The sequence below is a fragment of the Lagopus muta genome, chromosome 14, assembly GCF_023343835.1.
Source record: "Lagopus muta isolate bLagMut1 chromosome 14, bLagMut1 primary, whole genome shotgun sequence".
In the NCBI taxonomy this organism is placed as follows: Eukaryota; Metazoa; Chordata; class Aves; order Galliformes; family Phasianidae; genus Lagopus; species Lagopus muta.
The window spans coordinates 8,333,916-8,360,439 of NC_064446.1; the positions used below are offsets into that span (position 1 = coordinate 8,333,916).

The 26,524-nt window shown below is 50.7% G+C and overlaps 1 protein-coding gene across 1 annotated transcript; it reads right to left on the bottom strand.

The window, feature by feature from the left end:
• On the bottom strand, positions 1-26,210 carry ADRB2 (adrenoceptor beta 2). The gene is made up of 2 exons (XM_048960732.1): positions 24,834-26,210; positions 1-2,934 (listed from the first exon to the last, which is right to left on the bottom strand). Exons 1-2 carry the CDS (start codon positions 26,005-26,007, stop codon positions 2,900-2,902), a joined length of 1,209 nt encoding a protein of 402 aa, XP_048816689.1. The 5' UTR covers positions 26,008-26,210; the 3' UTR covers positions 1-2,899.
• Positions 26,211-26,524: the final 314 nt, after the last annotated feature.

A 26,524-nucleotide genomic window follows, 5' to 3' on the forward strand; every position in this document is an offset into this window, starting at 1 on the left:
TCATTCTTTATTGGTAGGAACAATTTGTTCAGTGAGAACAGAGCTCTCACCATCACAATAGTGCTCCAGCCGAGTGCGGTACACGCGCTCCCCCAGCACTGAGGGTTCTGCAGAGATGAAGAGGCTGCTGTGTGCTCTCTCCAGCATTTATTGCCCGTGGGATGGGAGCTGCTCACAGCTGACACTGGTATGGACAAATCACAGCCTTTGCCCCTCTCCTGTGCCACAAGTGCTGTGCAAGGAGGTGCAGGACAGCTCCATACTGCTATGGGTCCTGGCTGCTCTGCTTGTGGGTGCAGGTCTCTGACAACTCCCTCTCCACCAATTAATGACAAGTGGGCTCATGCCATGCTGAGCCGCAGGAAGGACAGAGCAGCAGCAGCAGCCTGGGAGCTCCTTGGAGGAGGCAGGAGGAGCACTGCTCAGGGGGCAGAGCTCAGCCAGTGAGCAGCGGGTGTTTGCAGAGCATCACTGGGAATAATGGAATGAAGATTTCAGGAGGAAGTGCAGGTGCAATGCTAATAGCAGCTCTTGACTTGGACTACAGAGCAGTCTCCCAAATGAAAGCACAATAACCCTGGTGTTAGGATGTTTAAAAATAGGCTGTAATGTAATTCATGGAACAAGCCTGAAGGTCCATAGGCAGATGGATTTGTAATTTGTCTCTTCCATCTCCAACAACTCTTCAAGGAAGCACTCAGCAATCAGCAAGTCACTGCTTTGGGCCACGCTGGTGGATTATCAGAGCAAGTGTATCCATTTCTCTTATTGCAAACTGCACATGAGAGAGAGGCTTTGTGAGAAAAAGACCTACTGAGATCCCACACGTGTCTCTAACCTGAATGCTAATCCCAAGGGCAGTGCTTTCAGTACATAATATGTGACTGGAGTTAGGAATCTTCTGAGGAAACAGGTTTGGGTTGGGAGATGTTTCCGTGCAGCAGCCGCACAGTTTGGGACAAAGCCTTGGTGGGGATGGGGCAGGGAAAGGAGGGCACGAGGCAGGGTGCAGGGCCAGGAGCAGTGGGAGCAGCAGGGCAGAGCCCAACACTCAGGGACACAGCTGCTCCACCAGCACGGAACAGATGGGGAGATTGCAACGTTGCAGCTGGGAAGGCAGGATCTGGGCATGGAGGAAGAGTGAGGAGAGATGTGCGCTGCACAGCCTCAGCTGCATGCAGGAAATCTGACTGGAAGAGCTCCGCAGAGATCCCATACAGCTGTCCTGCTGTCTTTCACAACAGAGTCCATCCTGCCTGTTCTTAATTCTCCAAAGACCAAAAGTTGTGCTCACCCCAGGCGATACATTCCTGTTTTACTGGCAGCTTTCCTCCTGCCCCACAGATATATGCTCCCATAGCCCATGTGCATGCCTGGGTCTGCCCTGACCAAGGCATTTCCCGCTGCCATGCCTCACCCACACAAAACCCAATTGTCCCTGCATGTGCAAGGCCCACTGCGTGCCCTTGGTGAGCCCCGCACCCCTGGGCAGGCTGCTTTGTGCTGCTCCACAGCCAGTCCCAAGGGGAGGGCAAGTGTCCATCTGTCCGTCTGTCCGCTCCCATCTCGCAGGGACACGGCACATGCTGCCTCTCTGTGTCCTCGTCTGTTAGCAGCACTGCATCAAGCAGTAAGGGCATCAATAAATAAATAAATACAACTTCAGAAGGGGAAGGGCTCTGCAGGTGGAAGCCTGGCACAGCAGCTCAGGGATGTGGCTCCTGCCTTGGGTCGGTGCTGGCATGCTGTGCCTGGGCCTGCAAGAGATGCTCAGTGACCAGAGAGCTGCAGCCTGCCAGCTGGGCGCACCAGTCTGTGCCTGGGATGCCATCTGCAATGAAGTTGCAAGTTTCCCTATGATTTTGAACCACTTTTTCCTACGATTCCCTGCCTGAGCCTATGTTGCTCCCTGTGTCTCTGTTCCTTTTTCTGCTGAGTTCTTAAAATTCCACAAACAGGAGCTAAATGTGCAGCACACTCATTTCAACAGCTACAGCACAGAGCCAGATGCTCTATGTGATTTTGGCTCTCGGGTGTTAAAACTTGGCTCCCAAAAGTGGCTGGTCATGCTAGCATGTGACTGCTTGCAAAGACTGCCAGGCTCAAGCCTTTCTCCTGTCCGAAGTCCAGGCTTTGCAGTTCCAGATCTGTTGGGATAAGGAGTGAATGAAAGCCAGGTTATGTTTGCACTGTTCGGTGTCAGCCCCATCTGACAGCAGCATGCTGCCCTGAACAGGGTTTGCCCTGTGCAAACCTCCTGCTTGTTGTGTGGGGCTGTCCCATATCCAGTACGTGTAGGGCTAAAGAGAAAAAGAGGTAGACAGAGCAGGTACCAGAAGCAGAAATTAGCACAGTATAAACCAAAACAATCCCCTGTGCTCCTCCTCCCTGTCTTGGTCAGGTTCCTGTTTCACCTGCAGCCCCAGGGAGCATGAGACAGGACCTTGCTGGGGCTCCTTTAGTGCAGCCACTGCATGCAGCCATGTGGTCCTGCTACCCTGTGTTCTGCAAGCTCTTGCCAAGGATGCTGTGCCAGGAAAACCCCACAGTACTTCTGTGGTCATTTGGCCATTCACCTTCTTCAGCTCACAGGGCTCTTCTAGCATCTTCCCAGAGCTGGTTTCCTATGCAGTGGCTCCTGCAGAGTGCCTCTCAGTGCTAATCCCCTGTCTGTGCTCTCCAGTGCTTGATGTGCTGGCAGAGCCCTTCCTGGTCCTCTGAATCCCTTCATCAGCTTCTCCTTCAGGTGATGCACGATGGGCTATGGGCTGAGATGAAGACGTTTGCCAAGGCAATCACTTCCCAAGCAACCCTGGGCTCAGAGAAGCAGGGCTGTGCTTCTACTCCATCTCTTCAGAGCCCTCGTGAGCTCAGGGTAGGGAGGAAGGGAGGTCAGCCTTCAGCTCTCCACCATTCCTGGACACCCAGGGATCTCTGTGCAAGAGAGAAAGAAAAAATGCATCAGGTTTATGCAGATTTTCCTACTAAAAAGCAAAAGAGTGCTTTTTTGCATGAAATAATTAGAATAAACAGATGCATCTCTACATGCACACTTAGACCTGTTGGCCAGAAGATGAGAATGTATTTCCTTCTGGTTTTATATCTACAAAAAGGAAGGAACAGACCCTTTTCTTGATGGCAGAGATACCTGAATGACTGACGTGTTAGATGGAAAAATGGGAAATTAATCTTGAGATAGAGAAAGGAACAAGTACTAGATATGCCCGTGCTTTTGTTTATTGGAAAGTGATATTTTAATGTGATATTTTAACAAGTACACATTGAAGACTGTGGTCTGTGCAGATGTAGGGAGAAAAACAGCAGTGACAAACAGAATGGATCTGGAGGAAGGAAGAGAAAACATTTCTGTTCTCTGGGAACACAACGCCTCTCAGAAGAACTCTGGGTGTCCAAACTGAAGCTGCGCTCCTTGTGCAAATGGGAGCTGAAGTTTCAGTGTGAGAGGGTTGCTTTGCAGTAGTATCAGTTGCCAGCATCTGTGAAAAGATATTCATGCTCCATCTGCCCTGCCACGTTGTTTAAGAGATGCACAACCAGACATGTTAGGGTGTAGTACTTAAGAGGGCACAGTTATGCCCTGAGCAGAAAATCAAGCTCTGGAGAATTTCTTAATGGCAATTTGTTGCTTTGCACCAGAGAAGGAACAAAAATCTTTCACTTTTTATGTTTCCTACTTCTAAAAAAGCTGTGTAAGCTGCAATGACTTCTGCTGGTACAGTTAGTGCAGTGAAGTGTGAGCTGAGGCTGGCAATCATTAAACATCCAGGTGAGAAGAAACCAATTTGCTAAATCAACTGCAATTAGATGGTTTGTATAATTGCTACCATTGAGCTTTGCATACAGGCTGCTGTGGACTAAGGGTGCCACAGTTGGGACCCAGAAATCGTCCAAATGTCTGTAGAAAATCCCTGAGATTTCCCATGTGGAATAACAGCAATTCCACAACTCCAGTGGTTTCAGAGGAGGTTCAGGTTCATGTTAGAAAGATACTCTCAGGAAGTGGTCAGGCACTGGCACAGCTGCCAGTGAGGTGGTGGGGTCACCTTCCTGGAGGTGCTCAGGAGCTGCGGAGATGTGGCACTGAGGGACGTGGCCAGTGGGCACAGTGGGACGGGCTGGGATTGGACCTGATGGTCTTAGAGGTCTTAATGATTCTCTGATTTCCACAGACAGCAGCCCCACAGTCGCTCAGTATGGGACCAAGGGCTGGCAGGGAGGGGAACTGTACCTAAATATGAAGTCACAACGAGGAAATCAGAGATGACCTGCGATATGGTATGAGTTTTTCCAGAACAGAACTAGGGAAGGTTCTCTGCCCTTTTCAACAGCTTGAAGCCGAGGGACTCTTCTTCGACTATCCTATAGATGGAGCTTGTAAGCTTACCAGGAAACCTGAACCAAGCTGTCAGCTCCGAGGGCAAAGCCACTGATACAGAGTTCATCTGGAAAGGAAGAGGAAGTTCTCTGAACAAGTTGCATATCTACATCCAGGAAAGACGCCCATGGAGCACAGCGAGGCTTTCTGCATTCCACAGCTACCGTGATATAAGTGCCTCCTTTCCCCATGGGAAGGGCTCTGTGCCTTGCAGCAGGGGTAACTGCCCTCCTCCTCAGCCCAGCCCCAGATATCCTGACTGGATTCTTGCCCAGAATCCAAAAGAAATCAATCTTTCTCGATATCTAGATATTTCTAAAATTATTATTGTAATTAGTGACTGTCTGGTATTCCAAATCCAAGCCAAGCTGATTAGTTTTGATAGGATGCAGAAGCTTGATGTCCTCTTTCTGCTTCCCCATTGGATGATCTTTGCTTTCAAGCTCAGGTTCCTATGGTAACAACCAGAGTTTTGTGTCAGGACTGGTAAACTCTGCAGCTTCCAGCCAATGGTCCCCTTGGCTCAGTTATCAAGAGCAAGGAGGGCAGGACAACCTGGGCCATGAGGGTTCCTACCCAAGCTCAACCCGAGCTGTGGGGAAGATACAGTTCATCTTCACCAACAAAATACCAGTGAAATCAGCAGAGTTTGTCTTTATTGCTGTATACAGAGCAAACCGTGGTTCAATTCCATAGTGCTGGGACATGCTGAGCCCCACTACTATTGCTCTGGGTCTGGTCTATATCAGCAGCAACATTCTGAAGCCAAGAGGGTCTAGCTTTCCTTTACACTGCAATTGCAGTGCTGACGTCAGTGGAGTGACTTCAGATTTATGCCAGTGCTGCTGAGAATGGAATTAAACCTCGCTGATTTACATCACTGTAAAACTGATACATAAGGGGAACTAGATTTGCAGACATGTCCCTGGCCAGGCACTGACAGAAGACAGGGCTAGCTACCCAAATAACTGCATACCCTGAAGAATCCTTATTTATGGCCTCTGAATGTGTGCGCGTACATAGAAGGGAGGTTTGGAAGATGGCAATTAAAATAAACAGCAGGTCACTTCTCCTAAACATCTGCCTCGTAAAAGCAGAAAATCAGATGTTGCCCTGGAACGCTTGCTATTTGCTGCTCCGGGTAACGCAGAGGGAGCACAGCGCTCCCGACCTCTTCCAACATTTCCTCTGCCCTGAATTCCTCCAGGTTCACAAGTCAAAACATCACTTTCAAAACAGAAGTCGCCCGAAGAAGCCGTGCGGTCTCTGCTATTGACTGTTGGGAAGTTTGGATGTGCTCACAGATCAGACATCAGGAGAGAGTGGACCACCTGCATCCCACAGAGCAATGGCTGCATGGAGGTGGGCACAGGCCAAGTGCGTGCACCTTGCAAACAGCCAGCTGGACATCACCACTTCACATGCTGGAGGTGTTCAGGAAACAATTAGTTGTTGTACTGAGAGACCAGGTTTAGTGGGAAATACTAGTGATGGATGGTTGGATGCAATGATCTGAGAGGTCTCTGTACTTGACTGCACAAGGCGATGCCCCAGGTGATGCATGGTGATACCACTTGTCTTTGTTTCACTGCAGGGCTCTGATGCAGCATCTTCCCAGCACAGAGTTCACTCACAACTCCCAGATACAAGTGGCAGCTTTGGGAATACCTGGCAGTGGCGCTGAACATTTCATAGTGAATCTGTCCGCTCAGGATTCATTATTACTCACAAGTATTTGGTCACTATCATTCTCCCCTGCACTGGTCTGTGCTTGTTTTGTGCTCATTCCCCATGAGCTCTCCTGGGGCAGCAAGGATCCAGCAGCCAACACAACCAAGCATCAATACAACTTCCCAATCAGCCTCAGTCCTTAGCACTGATTTTACTTCACATCTCCACTTTTTGGTTGTTGTCAGTGTACTCTCAGTTCTCGTTGTCCTGTAAGCCTTGTTGGAGAACACAAATCTCCCACCACAGAGATGGCACCCAAATCTTCCAGGCTCTCTGGGGAGGTCACTGGCTCTTTGCCTGATGCCAATGGCAGTCTGTCACTAAAACCCAGACCTGGAGCTTCAGTTACTTTAGTGAGAAACTTTAGAAAATGCCCACATCAAACTTTACATTTGAAGGACTCCCTTTTTTTGGTCAATCATTAAAGTAACTCTGGAAAGCAGCCAGAATGTGGAACAGCTGAAAAGCAACAGGATTTTAAAGCTGTGTTATTTCTCTCTCATTTGCTTGCTCCAGCTTTTCTGAGGAGCTCTGTTTGCCTCTTTTTTGATTTTTGGGGCAGTTGGAAGGAGATTATTTGCTTTGCAGTCACTGAGCAGATTGAAGGCAGTTCCTAACAGAGCAGCAATTCTCTTTGAAACTATTAAAGTGAACTCTAAAACCTTGCAGTCCCCCAGCAGGAACTCCTGACTGTCAGAGAGCTGGGAGCTGGTGCAATGTTTTCCTGGGGTGTTCATTTTTTGGCAAGTAGTGGTTTTCTTCCCTATAGTTTCCTATATATGTTTGTTCTATGTGCTGCAGCATGTGCGTCCAACTCCACACCACTGTCAGACTTCACTCAAATGTTGCAACCGTGACACAAACCATCATTAGGGCAAGAAGGAGGATTATACAAAGAGAAGACATTTTCAGAAGCATTAATGGGAGAGGCTGACTCTGAAACACAGTATTGCATGCACACATCAGGTGAGGCAAATGATTCTTCACTGCTGGAACCACTGCTACAAGGCTCAGTGCACCACGGGCAGGCACTCACCCACACTGACCTGGTAATGCTCAGCACCTCGCTGCTGTGTAGGGCTGAATGTGTTCCCATTCTGACCAAGTGTAAATTTCGTGCACGTGGGATCTCAGTGTGCTCCTGAGGTGCAGAAAGGCGATTTCATAATGATGCAAGAAAAAAAAAAAAGCCACAAAACACATCCTTTTGATATTCTGCAAGCCTGAAGTCATGATAGAGATAAGTGTGCTTTTATAACCAAGGCCTTGCGTGCCAGATAATGCAGGGAATGCTTTCGTCTTGGTTTGTGGCACACCGTAATTTCCTCTCTTTGGGGTGATGCCAACATATACTTGTCCTTAAGCTGGGCTTACACCCAGTTTCCTCTGAGGTTTAAACAAATATGGACTTAAATCAAACAACTTACAATGAACAGAAAGTCCTGCTCCCCATAGGAACCGAATACTCAAACAGCACTCTCACTCCTCCATCTGCTCTGCACTCAGCGCCTCATTGAAGAAATGTGTTGGGATGAGACCTCAGCTCCCCTCCCACCCCACGCCGAGGGCACAGCTCTGAGCAACCAGCTCTTCCTGACCCTGCTTTAGCAGGGGATTGGACTGCATGATCTCCAGAGGTCTCTGCCAGCCCCAACAATTCTGTGATGCTGTGAAATACACTCCTGTATGCCAGACTTGTGTAACAAAAAAAGACATACATGAAGAGGCACCACTTTCTTGCTAGCCAGCTGTAAAGGATGCAGACTAAGTCCTAATTTCCCTTCCCTCTGGGTAGCACGCTGAGCTGGCAGGGCTGTCAAGCACATTATGTGCCATGCTGGTGTGAAGGGTCACTCCAGGGGAAGTTTCCTTAAGTATTCTTGAGGTTCCCAATGAATTACAACAGTAAGGACCCTTCACTAAAGTGTCACTCGTGCATTTAAGTGACAAGGTGCTTGCAACAGGGCCACCAACAGATGAAATAGAAACCCCACCATTGACTTTACTACTAACTTGTTTTCCCCACTAACTCAGAAGTTCTCTATTTTCCTGCTATGCTGTAAGAAGGAAGTTGCTAAGCTGAGGGCAGAGATGCTCTGCTCAGGGCACAGCAGGGCTGTTTCTCAGGTTTGACGAAGTGGGGTCCCACTAAGGATGGCCATTGCTCAAAGCTCATTCTTCTGGACTGGCCCAGGGATGTTTATGGCTGCCAGCCCCAGGACACAGAGGTGGGCCACCATCAAGACAGAAATTAAACCCAGAGGCTCAAATACTCCAAGGGTCTCTGGCAGATCTTGTAAATGCATTTTGGGTGGTCTGGTTAATTGTTTTGTGCAAAATAACCTGAAGTCAGGAGGCAGTGAGATATAAGTTTTACTTTAGAAATCCCACAGCGTCACGGGGCGGCTCTCTGGTAACACACTGAGTGCTGTTTTCTATCACATCAGGAAAGTGGAGACATTGCCCTGCGCTGCCTTATAGCACAGGCAGACACACATGGGAGGGTTCTTTCAGCTCTTTGGGAGCTCTTTTCCCATTCCTAGAATATTATTCCTGGTAATGAGAGACTGAGCCAGACTCTGAATCCAATACACTATCAGCAAGTCATATGGAGAGAGAGGGGCATGGGGAAGGAGAAGGTCTGGGTCTTTGCTTCTGATTCACTGGCAAGCACCCAAACCAGTTGTCCTGAGGTCTCTCAGAGCACAGAAATCTCTCCTTTCTGAGGAATTTGGCAGTCAGAGCTACACAGGTTGTTGTGATTAAAGTTCTGCCTCATTGAACTGCACATTTCCAGGACGGTTTTCAGACTTGAAGAAGGGATGAAGACACAGGTGGCATTCAGGACAGTTAAAACTAGGTAATGCCGTGACCCCTTTGCAAACACTCCTGTAAGTGCTGCTCTGTGAGCTTTTGTGATGCACCTGTGGTTCCTTGGGGTAAGAGGCAGAGAGCATGAGGCATGGGGATGGCTTCTCCTCCCTCCCACATGCAGCACTGCAGTCGTCCCTCTCTCAGGCATTCTCACGTGACACTCCAGCATGGAGAAGATCTGATCCACAAGTGGAATGTCCCCAGATGTGGGAGATGGTTTGAAACCTTAATGCCAAGTCCTTCATCCTCAGGCAGTCTATGAACCCTGTGCTAGCCCAGGGCAGTGGGCAGAGAGGTGACACTTCCACCACCTGCAGCTGAGCCCTACTGAGCTGCAGCCCTTGGCTCTTTACAACAGGAACCCGCAGCCATTGGGTTTCCTCCTACCTGGTTGTGCAGCCAGAAGGGAGGTGGCTGCTGCCTACATCTGCACTCAAGCATTTCCCTTGCTTTCAGACTGCTACATTTCACCTGTCCTTAGCTGGGAAAGCTGTGTCTCTCCCACCCAGAGGAGGGGCCAGGATCCCATGGAGGTCAGTGTGTGCAGGCCAGGGACACTTGTGACTCTGGTTCCCAAATCTCCAATCTCCAGCTGGCTCTCTGCACAGCTCTGACATCTCTGGTGATCTCTGAGAAGTTTATGACTAACGTGACTAATGAGGTAACACAAAGACTAGTTTAGGCTCACACAGAGACACAGCGGATGCCGTTTCACCTACACATAAAATTCTTTATTCGTTTGTTCCCTCTCTCTCCTTAGAAGAAGACAGTACCCCAAACTATGCAATATTCATCACTTTAATTTCTTGAGATTGGGATGTGGCAGAGGAAAGGGCCCATGAGGGGTGACTGTGGAGGAAAGTTTCTCCTGAGGGGTTATGATCAGCCCATTGCGTTACACAGCTCTGGGTTTGGTATGAGTGCCCAGCATGACACAGACCCAAGCAGCAGTTCCTAGATGTGATTTTGGTGATGCACTTTAAAGCACCCCTATTCGGGAAGGAAGGAGGAAGTCACCGCTCTCTGCTCTGTTGATATTCTGCCACGTGATCTCACAAACCATGAAGGGATGTGGGCTGCTGGGGGCAGCTCAGGGACTACCCAGATCAGGTCTGTTCATCTCAAGCTGTTTTTGGCCACATCAAAAGTGTGAAAGAGAAGTTTCCCTCATGTATGAGAATCAAAGTAAAAAGAGAGAGGTGAGACATTAATGCATTGGTGGGGAAGGAAGTGCCCTCTGTGCTCAGGAGGGACTGCAAGGCTCGGAAAGGTCAGGGGTTCTTTTTTAGAATCTGAAGTTGTGAAGACATTTGACCTGGCAACGTGTGGCTGCTGCCAACGGGACGGAGCTGCAGGGCTCTGCAGGGAGCGGGCAGCAAGGAAAGGGGAAAGTAAATGAAAGGGGAAGGAAGAAAGAGAAGTCACAAGGCTTGGACGTTTTCTTAAGGCGGGTGCTGGGGAACTCGCACGGCATCTGAATGCCTGGGGAGAAGGCATTTACGTAACTGTAAGTGATTCAGCATGGGGAAAAGCAGCCAGCCCCTTCCCTCTGTGTCAGCAGAGTGCGCAAATAGCACAAAGGGAACACAAACAGCATCACCGTCTGTCACAGCTGTCCCACAGGGCACACGTGGGAATGGGGATGGTGAAGGTGGGATCAGCCCAGGCAGCAGCACACATCCCCATCCTGCATTGGTACAGCACAGAGCAGCTCTGCCCTCAGCTGCCATGAGCAGCACCAGACACCTCTGCTCCCTTTCCCCTCCTTACGATACGTAACGTAGTAAAAAGGAGTACTGTTTTTCAACACACAGAAGAGAAACATTAGAGCAAAGAGGTGCATTGCTGCCTGTGTGCACTGGGGTCACACAAACACCTCGAAGTGGCAATCAATCATGGGTATCTGTTGTTTTGGAGGAAGTCCAGCAGCTCTCATCCCGTCACATCAGTGAGGAACACGTGAGATATGCATGGGCAGGGAGAGGGACAGAGTGTGAACTGTCCTTTATTTCTCTCTTGTGCAACAGATCTCCAGTAACTTTCTCAAAAGCGGCTCAAAATTGCTTTGGGAAATCGTTCACATCCACTCCCCATGTGAGTAGATGTGGCTCGATGAAAAGAAGTCGGATTCTTTTTCCCTCATCCTGCTCACATCCACATCAAAGGGCGGAGCAGAGAGGTCTGTGCCAGGGCTGATAAACACTCCCAGTCCTTACTTGCAGAAAACACTGAGCCCCACCACGGCTGAGCTCCCACTATGCATTGCTGGACATGGCCAGCGGCATCGCATCAGGCACAGCACAGTCCTGCAGTGGGCTGGCAAACAGCATGAAGGCCATGGTCAGGGATCCAGGGTGGAGCAGGCCCTGCGCATGGGTAAATACAGACCTAGCAAGAAGGACTGTTCTCCCAGAGCCTGGCAGTTTGGTGCTGATTGCTCCATTGCAGCCCTCTGGGGTTTTTCTGAATACGTGCTGGCAAAAAATGTCTTAAGCAAATGAGCACACAGTTGGCATCTGCCATGGAGATATGGAAAGCTTTCCCTGTGAGGTGGAGCTCGGCTTGTTGGTGATCTGATGGTTCCAATCCTGGTGACCTGCTGCACTTGGTGGATGCGCCCATCCCTCCAGTGCTCATGCCCATCATCCAGTATCAGCAGCTGTATCTGTTTTCATCTGGGTTTCCAGCCAGCAGGGCTGAGTGTTCTGAATCTACTGCTTTCTAACACAGTTCTCGCTGGCACACAACCCAACAACAAGACCTGTCCTGATCTCCACACAGGGAGATGGAAGCAAGACAACCCCTGAAGAAGTTAATGAAAGGAGAGGAAAAGCCCAGCAAGACCTCCCCAGGAACATGCAGAAATGGCAAGGGCAGAATGCTGAAGGGACACCAGGTTCTATTTTCAGCAGTTTGTTTATTGTAATTTCCCTCCTCTTTAGGAAGGGCCAAATCTTACCTCACAGCACCATGACCCTGAAGCAACTGCAGGCTGTGCTGTGAAGCCCAGCTGTAACCTGAGAGCCCATTTAAAAATGGCTGGTCCCAAGACTTCTGCAGGAATGACAGTCCTGGTATTTATTTACGAGGGTTCAGGCAGCTCAGCTACAGCCCTCTGATGGTCCGATATGGAAGGGCTTTCAGGTTTGCTGTATTTTAAATAGGTTACATAGCTATGACAGTGCTGAAGTGATGAAATCTGAAGGCCTCCAGCTTCCTATTGGAGACTCACCAGCAGCTGCATGAGGTCGCTGTGTTCCTCCACACCTCACCCTGAGTTATGAGGGCTTGCTGTGACAGCAGGAGGAAAGAGTGGGGTTCATGAGCACTGGAGTTTCCAGGAGTTTCACTGGGCTGAAATGGCCACTGAAGAACCAGTGATGTGCAAAGAAAGAGTGGTTTCTCTGGCATGGAACTCCAACCAGACGGTGCCTGCATGGAACTCCTGTAGAACTTTTCATAAACTACTGCAAGTCAAATGAAGACAGCCTCCAGGTAAGGAAGACACACAGAGTGAGATGCATACATGTACTCAGCTCTGTTCACCTCACCTCAAACACCAGCCCAGCCTTTTCTCCAGACAGGTGGGCACCTACTGTCCTGCACCAGGCAAACAGCATGAAGATCTGAAGGGTGAGCACAATATACCCATGCATATATTTACACAGAGGAATCCTCTAGAAATGCGCAAGAGAATAGAATCAAAGAATCATAAAATAGTTTGAATTGGAAGGGACTTTTAAAGGTCATCTAGTCCAACCTGCTGCCCTGCAGAGAACAGGGACACCCACAGCTCCATGTGTTGTTGCTCTGTAGTTCATGAATAACACTGGTATGATACCATTGCAAATGGGAGTCCTATAAAGTTCATACAAGACTGAGCAGTTAGGGCAGGATTCACGATACCTGTTGTAGATCTAGTGAAAATTAGATGTTTGCTTTGAGATGACCTAATAGGTCTAGTTTCTATTAATTGTTTGATGGTAACAACCAGTAATTTGAACTCCTGGCTAAAATCAGCGGGGATTTCCTCGGGCCATTACTTGGACCTGGTTTTGTCGGTGCTATAGTTAGCATCTGCACAGAGAAGCACCCATTAGCATCCACCGACTCCTCTGTCCCCATTTGAATCAGTGATGCAATGTGATGCAATTGCCTCCTTGGCTCTGACTTCTGTATCACCCACGGAGGAACGTGGCATCCCTGAATGAATCACCACACAAGAAGGGGAAGGAGGAAAGTTCTCTGCAAACATCACCTTTTTGGTAACCTGAAGGAAGGAAATAGGGGGAGGAAACATTAACGAGTACTCGGGGTTAATGAAAATGGTACGTTTTTGTGGGGATGCAGTCACACTTAGTTTGAGCACAAGCATGCAAAACTCTGAGAAACATAACAGCTAATGACTTCCTACAGCCCCCCTTGTGATGACTGCCCTCCTGGTGCACAGGACTGCATCCTGTTCTTCAGGACTGCCCTGGCCTCAGCCTGCTTCAGGTTAGATAGAACACCGTGCATCTTCTCTCCAAACACCCTTGCAGAGGATTTGCCCTTCCAGCGCAGGCTCCATTTCAAGGCACGGCAATGTGCAGTGAGTCACTGTGGCTCAGCCTCTAATCTAGTGCCTGAATCGCAGATGTTTGCCATTTCAGAACATGGTGATATTTTCAGCTATTTCTTCCTGCGACTCAACAAGCACCTCACATAAAAGCTTTTGTGCTTTGGAGAGGATTGAGGTCTTGGGGCATTATGCACAAAGCCCAAACAAACATCTCAACACTGCTGCCTTGCTGTGTTTCAGTAACAGACTGATGGCAAGGATGCTGGAGGCTGAAAACCTGCATTGAGTGTGACATCCTTTGGGTAAGGTGCAGCCACAGGGCTCCCTGCACACCTTCCTGAGCTGCTAAAGGCAAAGCTATCTCAGCAAACTGAGGCTGATATGGCGTGGCTGTAGCAATGCAAACCCATTTGCCATGCTGACAAGCGTGCCCAATGGACACAGCAGGAGAGACAAGCTATGGTACCCCATCCTTCCCTAACCACAGCTGCTAGCTGGCACAACGTGCATCACAGGGACACCCCAAAATGACAAACAAAAAGCAGCGATGAGCATTTGAACTCTGAGAGTGATGCTGTTGCAGAGCCCAAGTAGCATCCCTGGTGCTATTCTGATGCCTCCAGCTCTCCTCCAGGGAAACCTGCATCTCCTACACAACACCATGGCCATCACCAGGCTGGGCAGCAGGTGGCTGGCCCAGTCTGTCTCTGTACCTGGCAGACATGCTCACTACTCACAGTGATCGTGCCTTGGCAGGCAGCAGAGCAGCTTCTGAGGAGGAAGCGAGCTCACTGCTCACGTTAGAGGAAACCACTGCCCTGCACATGGCTGCAGCTCGGGAAGGAACATGGGGACCAAGAGGAAGTCATGAATGTTTTGTTTTATATAAACTTGCCTTGAGCCAAGGACTGAGGGGGGACTTTCCAAACACATAGCCTTGACTTTGTGTCTTCTACAAGGAAGACACAGAAAAAGATGCTTCAGGAAAGATGGATGGAAAACAAGGGAAATAAAGAAGGCGTAAAAGAGTCACAGAATCATAGAATCACAGAGGTTGGAAAAGATCCTTAACCATCCATCTACCACCAGCACTGCCCACTAAACAACACTTCTCAGTGCCACATCTCCACAGTCTTGAACACCTCCAGGGATGGTGACACCATCACCTCCCATGCCAGTGCTTGATCACTCTTCTGGAGAAGGTTTTCCTAATATCCAATCTGAAAGGTTAAGGTAGACACTGTAACTCTGGAAATGGATTACAGGCTTTCCTCATCTGCTGCCCAGCACTGATGTTCTCTGGGCACCTCTTTCCCTCTATCTACAGATGAAGGATCCCAAGAGAGAACACATTTCAACTGCTTTTTTAATGCCATCTTATCATTCTTTCAGCACATATGGACACCAGAAGTTAAAAACAAAACAAAACAAATAAACAACAACAAAAAAATCCCACAAAACCAACTGCTGATGTCGTCCAGAGAACAAGCAGGTACTATGTAAGCAAGTCTGCCCTGTTTCCAAACCAAGATGCTGCTCTCCCCAACTATTCTATTCTATTCTATTCTATTCTATTCTATTCTATTCTATTCTATTCTATTCTATTCTATTCTATTCTATTCTATTCTATTCTATTCTATTCTATTCTATTCTATTCTATTCTATTCTATTCACTGCCTCTATTCAAAATGCAATGTATTTGGCAGGAACCTTTTCCTCAGTCCTTTGAGCTCTGCTCTTTTGGAGGATGCCCACAAGAATTTCAACCTTTCCACAAGATCTCCTTCTTAAAAAAATGTGGGGTGGGACTGATACCTTTTTCACTTGACTCCAGCAGGAGTCTGCTGGGACTGATAAAGGCTTGGACATTGACAGTTGCTGGGACATCCATAATATGAAATCCTTCTCCCCTTGATTTGTCCCTGCAGGCCTGGGCAGAGCTGAGGAGCCACAACAGCCTGCAGGAGATGGCTCTGTGCCCTGGCTGTGGGGCTGTAACAGGGTCTATTCCCTTTCCACAGACTGACCACCTGCTTGTATCTCAGAAAAACCTCTCAGGCACATTGAGAGAGCATGGAGAGGCATTTCAGAGAGAGCAAAGATTGTTCCTGTGTTCAGAGGTTTTATGCTCAGATGCAGCAGACAAAGCTCATTGCTAGCACAGCACAGGTAACACATTGTGACCCATCAGCCACGCAGGCTCCAACATAAGCATTTTGGGGTCTGCTGCAGGGCTGCCAGACGTGCAGCTCCAGCAATAAGAAGCAGATGCAGGCATGAAAGCACAAGCAGAAGAAGGAAGCTGGGAGCAGCCCGGAGCACAGTGACAGTGCTGGGCACCGCCAGCATCACAGCTGAGCTATGGAGCTGGGAAACCCCACCTGCTGCAGGGCAGAGCCCCTGAGTTCAGCCCTCCCTGCTGCTCCCAGGAGACACAAAGCAGAGCAGTGCCTACCCGGTGTAATTTTACATCAAGTTTGTCCATATGCGTGCTTATCTGAAACCTGAGGATTTTGTGCTGCCTGTGAGCTGTGATAGTATGCCACTGTGGTGACTCACATGAAAGTCACTGCAGTAAAAATGAGAGCAAGGTCCTGAATGCAACTCTTCTATTTGGTTATCTCTCCATCATGTGCACCCACATCCGTACCAACACTTGCACAGCTTGTCCCAGGGCTCTGGTGGGGCCAGATAACCCAGGGTCAGCTTTGGGCCACCTTTTCTCACACTGAAGGGCTCTGTGCTGTCAACGAACAAACCAGCTGCTTGTGGAGCATCTCAAGTTTGCAGTAGGACTTTCCTTCCATGACAAAATCCCTGGCTTTCCTGAGCAGCATGGCATGACTGTAGTGTGCCCTGGGCCTTCTCCAGTGTCAGCCTGGGCTGGGATGTGGCATGGGGCTGGCTTGATCCTGCTGCCTTGTGACCCTGAAACTGGCCGAGTGACAGGGTGATGGATGGACACCCAGGGCCTGAGCTAACTTGGTCCACTTATGGGTAAAATGCCATTTATGGGCTAAATCACAATGTATGAGTTTGAACAGGGCTGTTTTCCCCTTCTCTTCCTGGAACTGGAACCCCACCACAGAAGGTGGCACGGCACAAGGTGGAGAAAAAGGGCTTTAAAAATAAAACAACTCTCACCTTCCCTGCTCCATGAGCATAAATTAGGCTTTGGCCACTTGCCTTGGATAACTCCCCTAGCACTGGGAACAATCTGTGCATGCACTGCCTCTCTAATGGCCATTCTTTCTCCTGCACAGCTCCCAGCACTGCTGTACCACTATAGGCACCCCCCTCCCTGCTTGCCACCTCCTTCCTGCTGAAGGATGAGGAGAAAACACTGACACAGGAGGAAAGGGGCAGCAGTCAGGCTGCCTGCACTGACATTCAGGTCCTGCTCTCGCAGCAGTTCCCAACTCCATCTCTACTTCTGTACTCCCTTTCCAGCTTCTCCCTCCTTTACCACATGGAATTCAGCTTCCTGTTTTCCGCCCAAGTTTGCTGTTTGAGTCATTTTCTCTCCCAGGGACCATTTCTCATCTCCATTTGTTTCTCCATCACTATTTTACACTCTCTCTGGGCTACCTTTCATTTTGCCTCTGTTCTTTGGCTGCCTCCATCCTCATGAAAATCTTTCTAGTTTACTTCACTAACTTCTAAGTATTTATGAATCTGTTGGCAGGGAGATGAAAACCTCCTTATAGACCCAGGCATCAGTAAGCTGCAGTTGTTCAAATCCATGCTGAAAGGTTGGCTTTTCCAAAGAATTTTATCACTATTTTTCATCTCCCAATATGAAAAATTGAAATTCTCAGGCAGAGAACAAAAAGATCTCCAGATCACTGTCATTGTACATCCTTCCCACCCAGCAGCTCTGTACCAAACTCTTGAGCCCAGAAAGAGCCCAGACTCACATGGAGGCTCAGTATCACTATGGTATCTTGGTCACAACACGATGTTACCATGACCTACAAGCAAGGCTGATAAGGATTTATCTCAGCATCATTCTCACACACAACTAACCAACCATTGAGCAGATAGTTTCCTGCTGGAGCACCAGAAGCAGCAGAGCTTTGCAGACTTGGTGGGACACCAGTGGAGTGCCATGGGCAGGGCTGGCAGCTGGTACTCCAGCAGGACAACCTGGGTAAGGATGGTGACAACACACTCCCATATGCTGCTGCTCATTTCCTCCATCCCATTACCAGGTGCACAGTCATATCAGGTACCCAAGATCTCTGCTGCAATGTGGCAGCATGTGGCAACCTTCTCATGCATTTATCAGAAGGTGAAGTGTCCCTCACTGAGCAGTGTGATTCTAGGGTCAGACCTCAAGAATATTATCTTTTCTCAGGAAAAAAACCTGCCATTCATTTCCATAAGCCCACTAAAACACAGGGTCCAGCAGTGGGGACCCTGCAACCCCATGGATATTGTGTACATGTGTTTTGAAGGCTTCTTCAAGACTGCCCAGACTAACTGCAGTCCGTGGGACCTTCATCCAACGCATCCATCATGGTGGGCACCTTTTGCTCGGATGCAACCTGGCTGAGGCAGGAAGACCAGCATGGATTTGGGAGAGATAAGAAATGCTCTCAGCAGCATCAGTTTGGCTTGAGCTGATGGTTGCAAAATGTCTGAATCTCAAGCGGAGGGCCATCCCCACCCAAGGATGAACAAACATTTCTTTCATCCAGAAAGAGAAAAGATTAAGAAGGGATTTTTCACACTCACATACACTTAAGAGGAAAAAAATATTTACATGAGAGAGAAAGGACTTGGCAGGGGTTTTGCTGAGGCCCTGTTGCTGTTTATGTGTTTCTCAGGATGGGGTTGATGCTGTGGAGCTCAGTGGTGGAGCCTGAGCCCCCCCACCTGCCCAGCAGGGCATGAGTGGGGCTGCGGGCAGTGCAGGCTGCAAGGAAGCCATGTGGCAAGAACACAGGTTGCTCTGGTAGCCACTGCCATGGTTTCCTAATGCCATTCCTTTGGCATCGCAACGGACCAGAGCCAGGCAGGGCTGTGGGAGCCTCAGTGCAGCCCTGAAGTGGGTTCTGGGCTCTGGGCACCTCTAAGTACCAAGGACAAGGAGGGACATAGGGAGAGCTGTTCTCCGGTCTGAAGGTCCTGTTGGAAAGGAACAGTGGATGGCAGATGGGGTTCCCACCTCTCCAGGATCCCTGCAGTCAGCAATGGCACCTGTTCCCAGCTGGGACCCTCCAGCCCTTGAAAGCACAAAGTTACAGAATCATAAATTACTGTAATTTGTGCATCCACTGTATTTTGTAAGAGCTCGGTGTGGTCCCTTCCCATCCAAGCTACACAGTGAGACCTGCAGCTGTTTTGGAGAGGAGAAGCCTTGAAACACACAGAACACACATCGGCCTTTGCTGCCAATGCTTTCACTGTGGTTTGAGTGGCATAAGGAATGCAAATTGCGTGTCACTGCACATGCTGGTCTGGGATCTTGTTTAACATGAGCCATGCTCTTCCTTTACCCCTCCTAAAGCAGTAAGAGCAGCAGCACAACAGGGATGCACACCTGGTAACAGAAGAGGCTGAGATATTTGTCCAAAGACCCCCCAGAAGATTTTCCAGCCCTGAAGGGAGATAAAGCAACTTGAGACAAACAGAAAAGATCCATCACACTGTGCTGCTATCCCCCCACTCCAGTCACGTGGTTCAAATCCTCACAGCTGCTTCAAGCCCAGCCCAACCATGTTAGGACAGAGGCACAGCGAGACCTTGCTCGGCACACAGCAGCACAGCATCAGGATCCATAAACCCTTGCATGACTTTCCTGGGTTTCACTTTCCCATCCCTACAGACATTTGTTTCTTCCCGCTCCCAGGGAACGCTGGCACTGGAGATCAGCAACAAAGGATTAAAGCTCAGCTGTCCCCGGCCCTTCTCCATCCCCACCACGCAGGAGGCACACATGACTGCAGCTGTTTGGTGTCCAAACAGGCAGAGCAGCAGGTGAGTTCCCCAAAACCCCTGTTCCTATAAGCCCTGGAGATGGAAAGCAGAGAAGCCCTTTATAGGGGGTGCTGAGCACCTGCAGCGTCCTCAGTGCTTCCAGGGGAGGCGAGCTCAATGTGCAGCATAAATGAATGGAGCTCTGCCACTCTACATGCTCCGAGCTCCTCCGGTGCTGGGTTAGTTTCCAACAAGCCCGAGGATTTACTCACTTGGAGAGTATGTAGGAGACGCAGCCAGCAGGACAGTCTGAAGCAAGGACACTTGACTACAAGCATACCATAAATATTCTTTATTTAAACACAATGTCAACCATTAGGACCTGCAATAAATACTTTAATTTTTGAACATACATGTCTTCATCTAGCTAGCACAACAAAACACCTTTACATTTCCTTATTTATATACAGATCTATATATCACTGTATATAGATAATCAAGGTATATACACACATATACATACATATATCTAAATATATATGCACTTGTGCAAAAATGGCCTTACCAAGGACAGTAAACAAGAAAATATTTCCCAACCCACTCTTGCTGGCACTGGTAATATTGCACTGAAAAGGTTCCTGCCATTGATAGGGTGAGAAAACAGGAGAAAAACTCAAACATGCATGGAGAAGCAGCAAATCCACTTTGTTTTCCACAAGAATGTATTTCAGGGACAGGGTTAGGTCCAGCTCCTACAGACAGATTTCACCACACTTAGCAGGCGAGACAACTTTCTTCCAAGCTGTGTGTAAACTCAGTTCCAGCGTGCACAGCTCTGCCCGGTCCTGGGATGCACTACCACAACCACAGGAGCTCTGCATTCCCTGTCAAGCTGCTGCACTTTGTTCTGTGGCTGTGCCCCAGCTCTGCCAGTACCACCAGCTGCAGTGTGGGCACAAGGAACATCTCTCAGCGGGCACAGTGTTGCTGCCCTGCTCCATAATATCACGAGCAGCACCTACATGTTCCCTTGAGTGTCCCTGCAGCTGTCACTGGAGGAATGTCTGCGTAAGGGTGTAGCTACCCCAGCTGCCAAATGACTGTGCGTCCACAGCCTGGGCTGTGTGTCAATTGCAAGATGTTCTCTACAAACCCAAGAAGAAAGGTTAGGGCTAACGCTTTCAAAACATGGCACACGGCTCTTACAAGTCAGCAAACACTGCGGCTCAGCTGAGGAACAGGGTGCTCCTGGTGCTGGATGTTCCTGCATGGGTGGCTGAGGTGACAGCTCCCCATTTCCACCCTCCCTGACAGCCATGGCTGGTCAGAGAACCTCTGTTCCCCTGCTGTTGTGATGGGATGGCACTTAGTGTTTGCTGATAGACAGCACAGAAGGGAACATGTGAGGCAGGATGTCCTCCCTCCTGCCAGGGGAATGAGCATGCTCATAAACTCATCTTCTTGGGAAATGGGCTCATCGTACCAGTGAATACAAACACTTGGATGCAGAGGGCTGGTGAAGAGAGAGGAAGAAGCCTTTCCCTCGGGCAGAGTGGTGTTTGGAGTTGCTGGCAGCAGTGTTGTAATATCAGAAGGGCAAGAGATGATGGGAGAGCTTGTAGCCTGTGGTGTGCTTGCAGCCAGCCCTGTAAATGCTCTCCCTCTGCTGCAAAAACATGTTCCTTATAGTAAATAAATACATAAACAAACCCTTAGAAAAACACAGCACGCTGTGCGCTGCTTGGAGACACGAGGCTCTCCTCTCCGCGCTGAGCCTTGGCCTGCTGTCAGGCATTCAGGAGGGTTTGGTAACTTCAGTCTCTGCTGTCCTCCCTGCTGTACCCACTGCTCAGCACTGTCTTTAACCGGGGCTCCAAAGAAATAGCCACAGGCTCTGGGCCAGCCCCCACAGAGATACACAGAGGGGCACACTGTGCATCAGTGACACCCAGACAAACACATCGGCACTGCGGGGGGGATCTGCTGCCCCACAGCTCCCCAGAGCCACAGTGAGCGAGGCTGGGTTTCAAGGCCTGGGCTTCCCAGAAAGCAGAACGTCTCCAGAATTGATCCCAAGAAGCAAAGGACTGACATAAGGCAGCAGCTTGTGATACTCTGCCCGTTTTAGGGGATGAAGCTACAGCAATAATGAAGGGACCCGCAGTAAGAACGGTACTTTGTGACAGCACAAAAGCTGCAATCATGCCTCTCATCTCAACTAAGGCATCAAAAACAGTAACAAGCTCCTTGGCTGAAGTGACTGAAAGCATGAAGGTACAGGCATGCCAAGCTCCAGCTCACACCCACCCTTCGTGCTCGCACCATCCTGCCCTTGCTCTATGCACATCGTGGCTGCAGCATAGAAAGCAGCCTGCAATAAGAACCCAGCATTTCATCACAGTGCTTGTCCTCTAATGAAGTTACTGCTGTGTTTTATCAGATGTACTTAACCCGAGCCAGCCCTCTGCTAGTGTTAATCCTGAAATGTGCGTGATGGGTTTCTCCTGACCCTAAAATCACTGTAGCAGCTACTGCGTCCTGACTTAATGCTCCATTTCTGAGTCCCTAGCATACATCTCTAAATTCTTTTCATTACAATGCATTTCAATAGGCAAAGGGATTCCTTTATTCAGCTTTTTTTTTCCTCATGAAACAGGAAGGGTTAATCAAGTTTGACTTCATTGGTGACACAACTTTTACTACTCTGGTATTTATCTCTTTTACTTCCAGCTGCTTCCAGAACTGAGCAGTTAGCCTCACCAGTTTTACTAGTGGTGTCTTAGAGGAAAGAAATCAGCTTTTCAACACTCACACATGGGTAAGCTTGAGGTTTCCTAACACTGCACCTTAGCACTGTACTGCAGAGGTCATCAGACAGACAGACATTCCCTGTCCCTTCCACATCTCTGTGCTCTGCACACTGCAGCAGTGCTGCAGTCACCCATTGCTCATGGCTCAGCTCTGGCTGCATACGGCACCAACATCTGAAGTATGAGTACAGCCAGCCAAGCAAGCAGAGCGATTATTTGGACAATAAAATCCTCATCCACAGCACATGCTGTTGAAATGCAAATAGTAGTTAATAATAATAAAAAATGCACACAGCAACTGAGATGTGGATGCTGGATTTCTCCTGCCCCTCCACCAAGAGCCATCACCGTGGGACACCCCCTCACCTCGCACTCCTGCTAACACCAGCCTAGGCAGGATTAATGGCACAGTAAAAATCAATCGCTTCAACCAAGAGGCTAATTTTCACTTCTTGCTTTGTGATAATCAGGACCCATACTGAGCTGAAGTGCATCTCCAATGCGGTGCATCTCTAACCTACATGGGGCACTGACACCAGCCCCACAGCACAGGGCCCCTTGCCTTTCAGCCCTTTACAGTAGGAAGCTGAAAGCACCTGACCCCACACCAGGTCTCCCCTGCCAGGACAGCCTGTTAATGTTTATCTGAGGAGAAAATGTTTTTTCAACCTGGCCTCCTGCTCCCCGCAGCCACACACCGCTCTGAGCCATCACACCCTTCTCGTTTGTTCATGCTGTAATATAAAAGCTGAACCCAATGACCTGGGGAGTGCTTGGGCACTGCTGACAGCACCAAGGAAGGTGCGGATGGGCAAGGGCAGCAAAGCTGGCAGTGACACAGAGCTCTGCTGGACACATTCTCTGCCGCTCTGTAGCACGCACCAAGCTGCAGAGGCTGCAAACAGAGCCGAGCCAGCACCCAGCTCAGGGCTAGGACAGGGCTAAAGGCTGCCTGTCCTCCCAGACTGAATTGGGATACCTGGGGGAAGGCAGAAGGGAGCACGAGGATTTACAAACCCTTCCCCACAAAACCGGGTGCGGCTTTATCACGTGGAATGCTGCGAGCTCAAGGATGAGTCTGCAGCCGCCCTGAACCTTGCAGCACCAGCACTGTCCTTACGAGCTGATCCCGACCAGCGCGCCCTGGCCGTAACCGCGAGGGCAGCAAAAGGAGCCGCTGTGAAGGGGCTGCGGGAGCTGCGGGCAGGCAGAGCAGCCCAGGTGGGTGCGAGCCGCCTCCTAGCAACGGTGCCAACAAAACCCCCCGAGTGCAGGCAGGGAGAAGAGCTCCCACGGGGCGCGGGGCCGTCCCTCCCCCATCTTTCCCACTTGCTTCTGAACACACCGCACTTTCACATCCTCCTCGGCTCCCCTCTTTCAAATTGCAGCTACGGAAGAAAGCGTGGGGGGAGCTCCATTTCCGCCCCGCGATCGCTGCTTTCTTCCAGCGAGGGCTCCGAGCAGCGCCGAGCAGCACGGCCACCCCTCCGTCCGTCCGTCCGTCCGTGCGTCCGTCCCCACCTGCCCGCCCGCGTCTGCCGCCGTGACAGACCGTGCGCCCGCCGCCAAGTGCTGCGGGAACGCAATGCAAACCCGCTGCAAGGGAGGGAAAAAACCCTTCACAAACAAACCAACCAACCAGCCTAGAGCCGTCCCGCGGCCAGGGCTGCGCTGCCGGACTGTCAGCCCTCAGCGACAGAAAATAAAACCCTCCCTGCCCACCTCCTCAGGCTGCCAGCTGGGAACCGAACTTAAACAAACCGGGCGGCCGCAGAGCTTCGCCTGCGGTCTCGACAGAAGGACGGGCTGCGACTGCAGCAGCGTATCGCCCGGCTTCCCAGTACCACATTCCTGAGTCCCACAGTCACAGTGTCACATTCTGGGCAAAGACTCCGTTTATTTCTATCCTTATTTCAGCGGAAAGTCCTATAGCACTTGACAAAAGACGCATTCGTGGCTGTTGTGGTCTTTTTTTCTGTTTGTTTTTGGATTTTTTGCTTGTTTGTTTTGTTTTGTTTTGTTTTGATTTCCGGGCGTTGTTTAAACTTTCCCACTGACAGCAACAGGATCAGATACAGCCTACCGAGCTCTAAGCATCCCTCGGGGGAATTTTGGGGCAGGTGCTGCACAGACCGAGGAGCACGGCGCTCCCGCAGCAGCCGCCAGCACCGAGCTCATGAGGTAGTTCAACACCGGCCACAGCCAGGAAGTTCTTCCTGGGACGAGCTTTCTGCACAGCCTTAAAATACCATCCCCCCCAGCACTCCCCCCGGCACACGGGACCTAAGGTCGTGCACTTAAATTCCTAACCCCTGCAAGCAGCCAGCCCACCCGAGCCACCCGGGGCTGCCTTTCACCTGTTTGCAGGAGGTTTGCTGAGTTTTAGGTTTCTTGCAGCCATTGGGGTTTAGGTGTGCTTTAGGAGAGGATCGTTCTAACTATCAGGCTTTTGTATTTCCATAGAGAAAGGCTCATCGTTAGGAGCAGTGTGCCACGCCAGAGCCCATCGCGTCTCAGAGCTACCCGCTAGGCACAGTACCTTTGCAGTGCAAAAAGTCCTCGGGGTGAGGGAAGGAGCCCTCCTCGCAGAGCAGCTCACTGGCTTTATCCGGTGCCAGGGGGTAGCCGTTGTCCTCCTCGTTGTAGTCACTCCTGCCGTTGCTGTTTGAGTAGCCATTGGCATACATCTTCAGAGCAGACCTGCGGAGGCACAGGAGCTCCTGGAAGGCGTACCTGAAGTCCGGGCTCCGGCAGTAGATCAGGGGGTTGAAGGCAGAGTTGACGTAGCCCAGCCAGTTCAAGAGAATGTACACGTACTTGGGGATGATGTCGTCCTGGATGACGTGCACGATGTTGACGATGAAGAAGGGCAGCCAGCACAGCGTGAAAGTGCCCATGATGATGCCCAGGGTCTTCAGGGCTTTGTGTTCCTTCAGGAAGAACTTGGAGGAACGGCGGTGCCCGGCTTTCCCGTTCTGGTCCTGTTCCTTGTTCTGGATGTGAAACCTCCCCTCACTCCGGTCTATCTTCTGCAGCTGCTTCTTGGCCACCTGGAAGACCCTGGCATACACAAATACCATGACCACAAGCGGCAGGTAGAAGGAAATGATGGAGGAGGCAATGGCATAGGCTTGGTTGGTGAAGAAGTCACAGCACGTGTCCTTCTCATAGCAGAGGATGGCCTCGTCACGGTCTGCCCGGTACCAATGCATCTGGATAGGCAGGAAGGAGGTGAGGGCCGAGATCGCCCACACCACCAGGATGACCACGCGTGCCTTGCTCTTGGTCAGCAGGCTCTGGTACTTGAACGGGGAGGTGATGGCAAAGTATCGGTCCACAGCGATGACGCAGAGGGTCTCGATGCTGGCCGTGACGCAAAGCACGTCCAGAGAGGTCCAGAACTCACACCAGAAGTTCCCAAACTTCCACATCTCCATGATGATGTGGCAGGCACCGAAGGGCACCACGCCCAGGCCCATCACCAGGTCGGCGCACGCCAGCGAGGTGATGAAATAGTTGGTGACCGTCTGCAGGCGCTGGAAGCGGGCGATGGCAGTGATCACCAACACGTTGCCAAAGACGATGACCAGCACAATCAGCGACATGAGGATCCCCATGCCCACCACCCACACGTCCCGCGACACCGTGGGGTCTGCGGCGCTCTGGTTAGCGCTGACGTTGCCGCCGGGCAGCTCGGTGCCCGCCACCCCCATGGCCCCCCAGCCAGGTCCCCGGGCAGGCAGCGGGGGCTGCGCTCAGCGTTCCGGCGTCGTGGCGCTGCGCCGGGCTCCGCGCATAGGGGACGGCAGGTGCGGGCGGGCTGGGCGCGGGGGCTCCCGCCGTGCGGGGCTGTGTGCGCTGCGCTCCGCTCCAGTTCGCTCGCTCCTCACCCGTCCAAACCCGTCCCGCGGCGGCTCACCCGCCCGACTGTCCCCAGCCCGTTCGGCGCCGCCGAGCTTATAGCAACACCCGCCGTGACATCAGCCCGGCATGGCCAATGGCAGCCCGCGCCGCGCCTCGCGCGCACCTCGTACCCCCCCGCGTGCCCCCCCGGCCCGGCAGCCGCCCCACGCGTGTCGCCGCTCTGCGCTCCAGCTGGGAACGCGGCGGTCCGTCTCTGTCCCCGCGCCGCGTCCCCCCGCCCCCCGAAGTGCTCCCCGCCTCGCGGTGTCCCCGCGTGTGTTCCCCCTCTCGGGGTGTCCCTACACCCTGCCCCGGGGTTCCCAAACT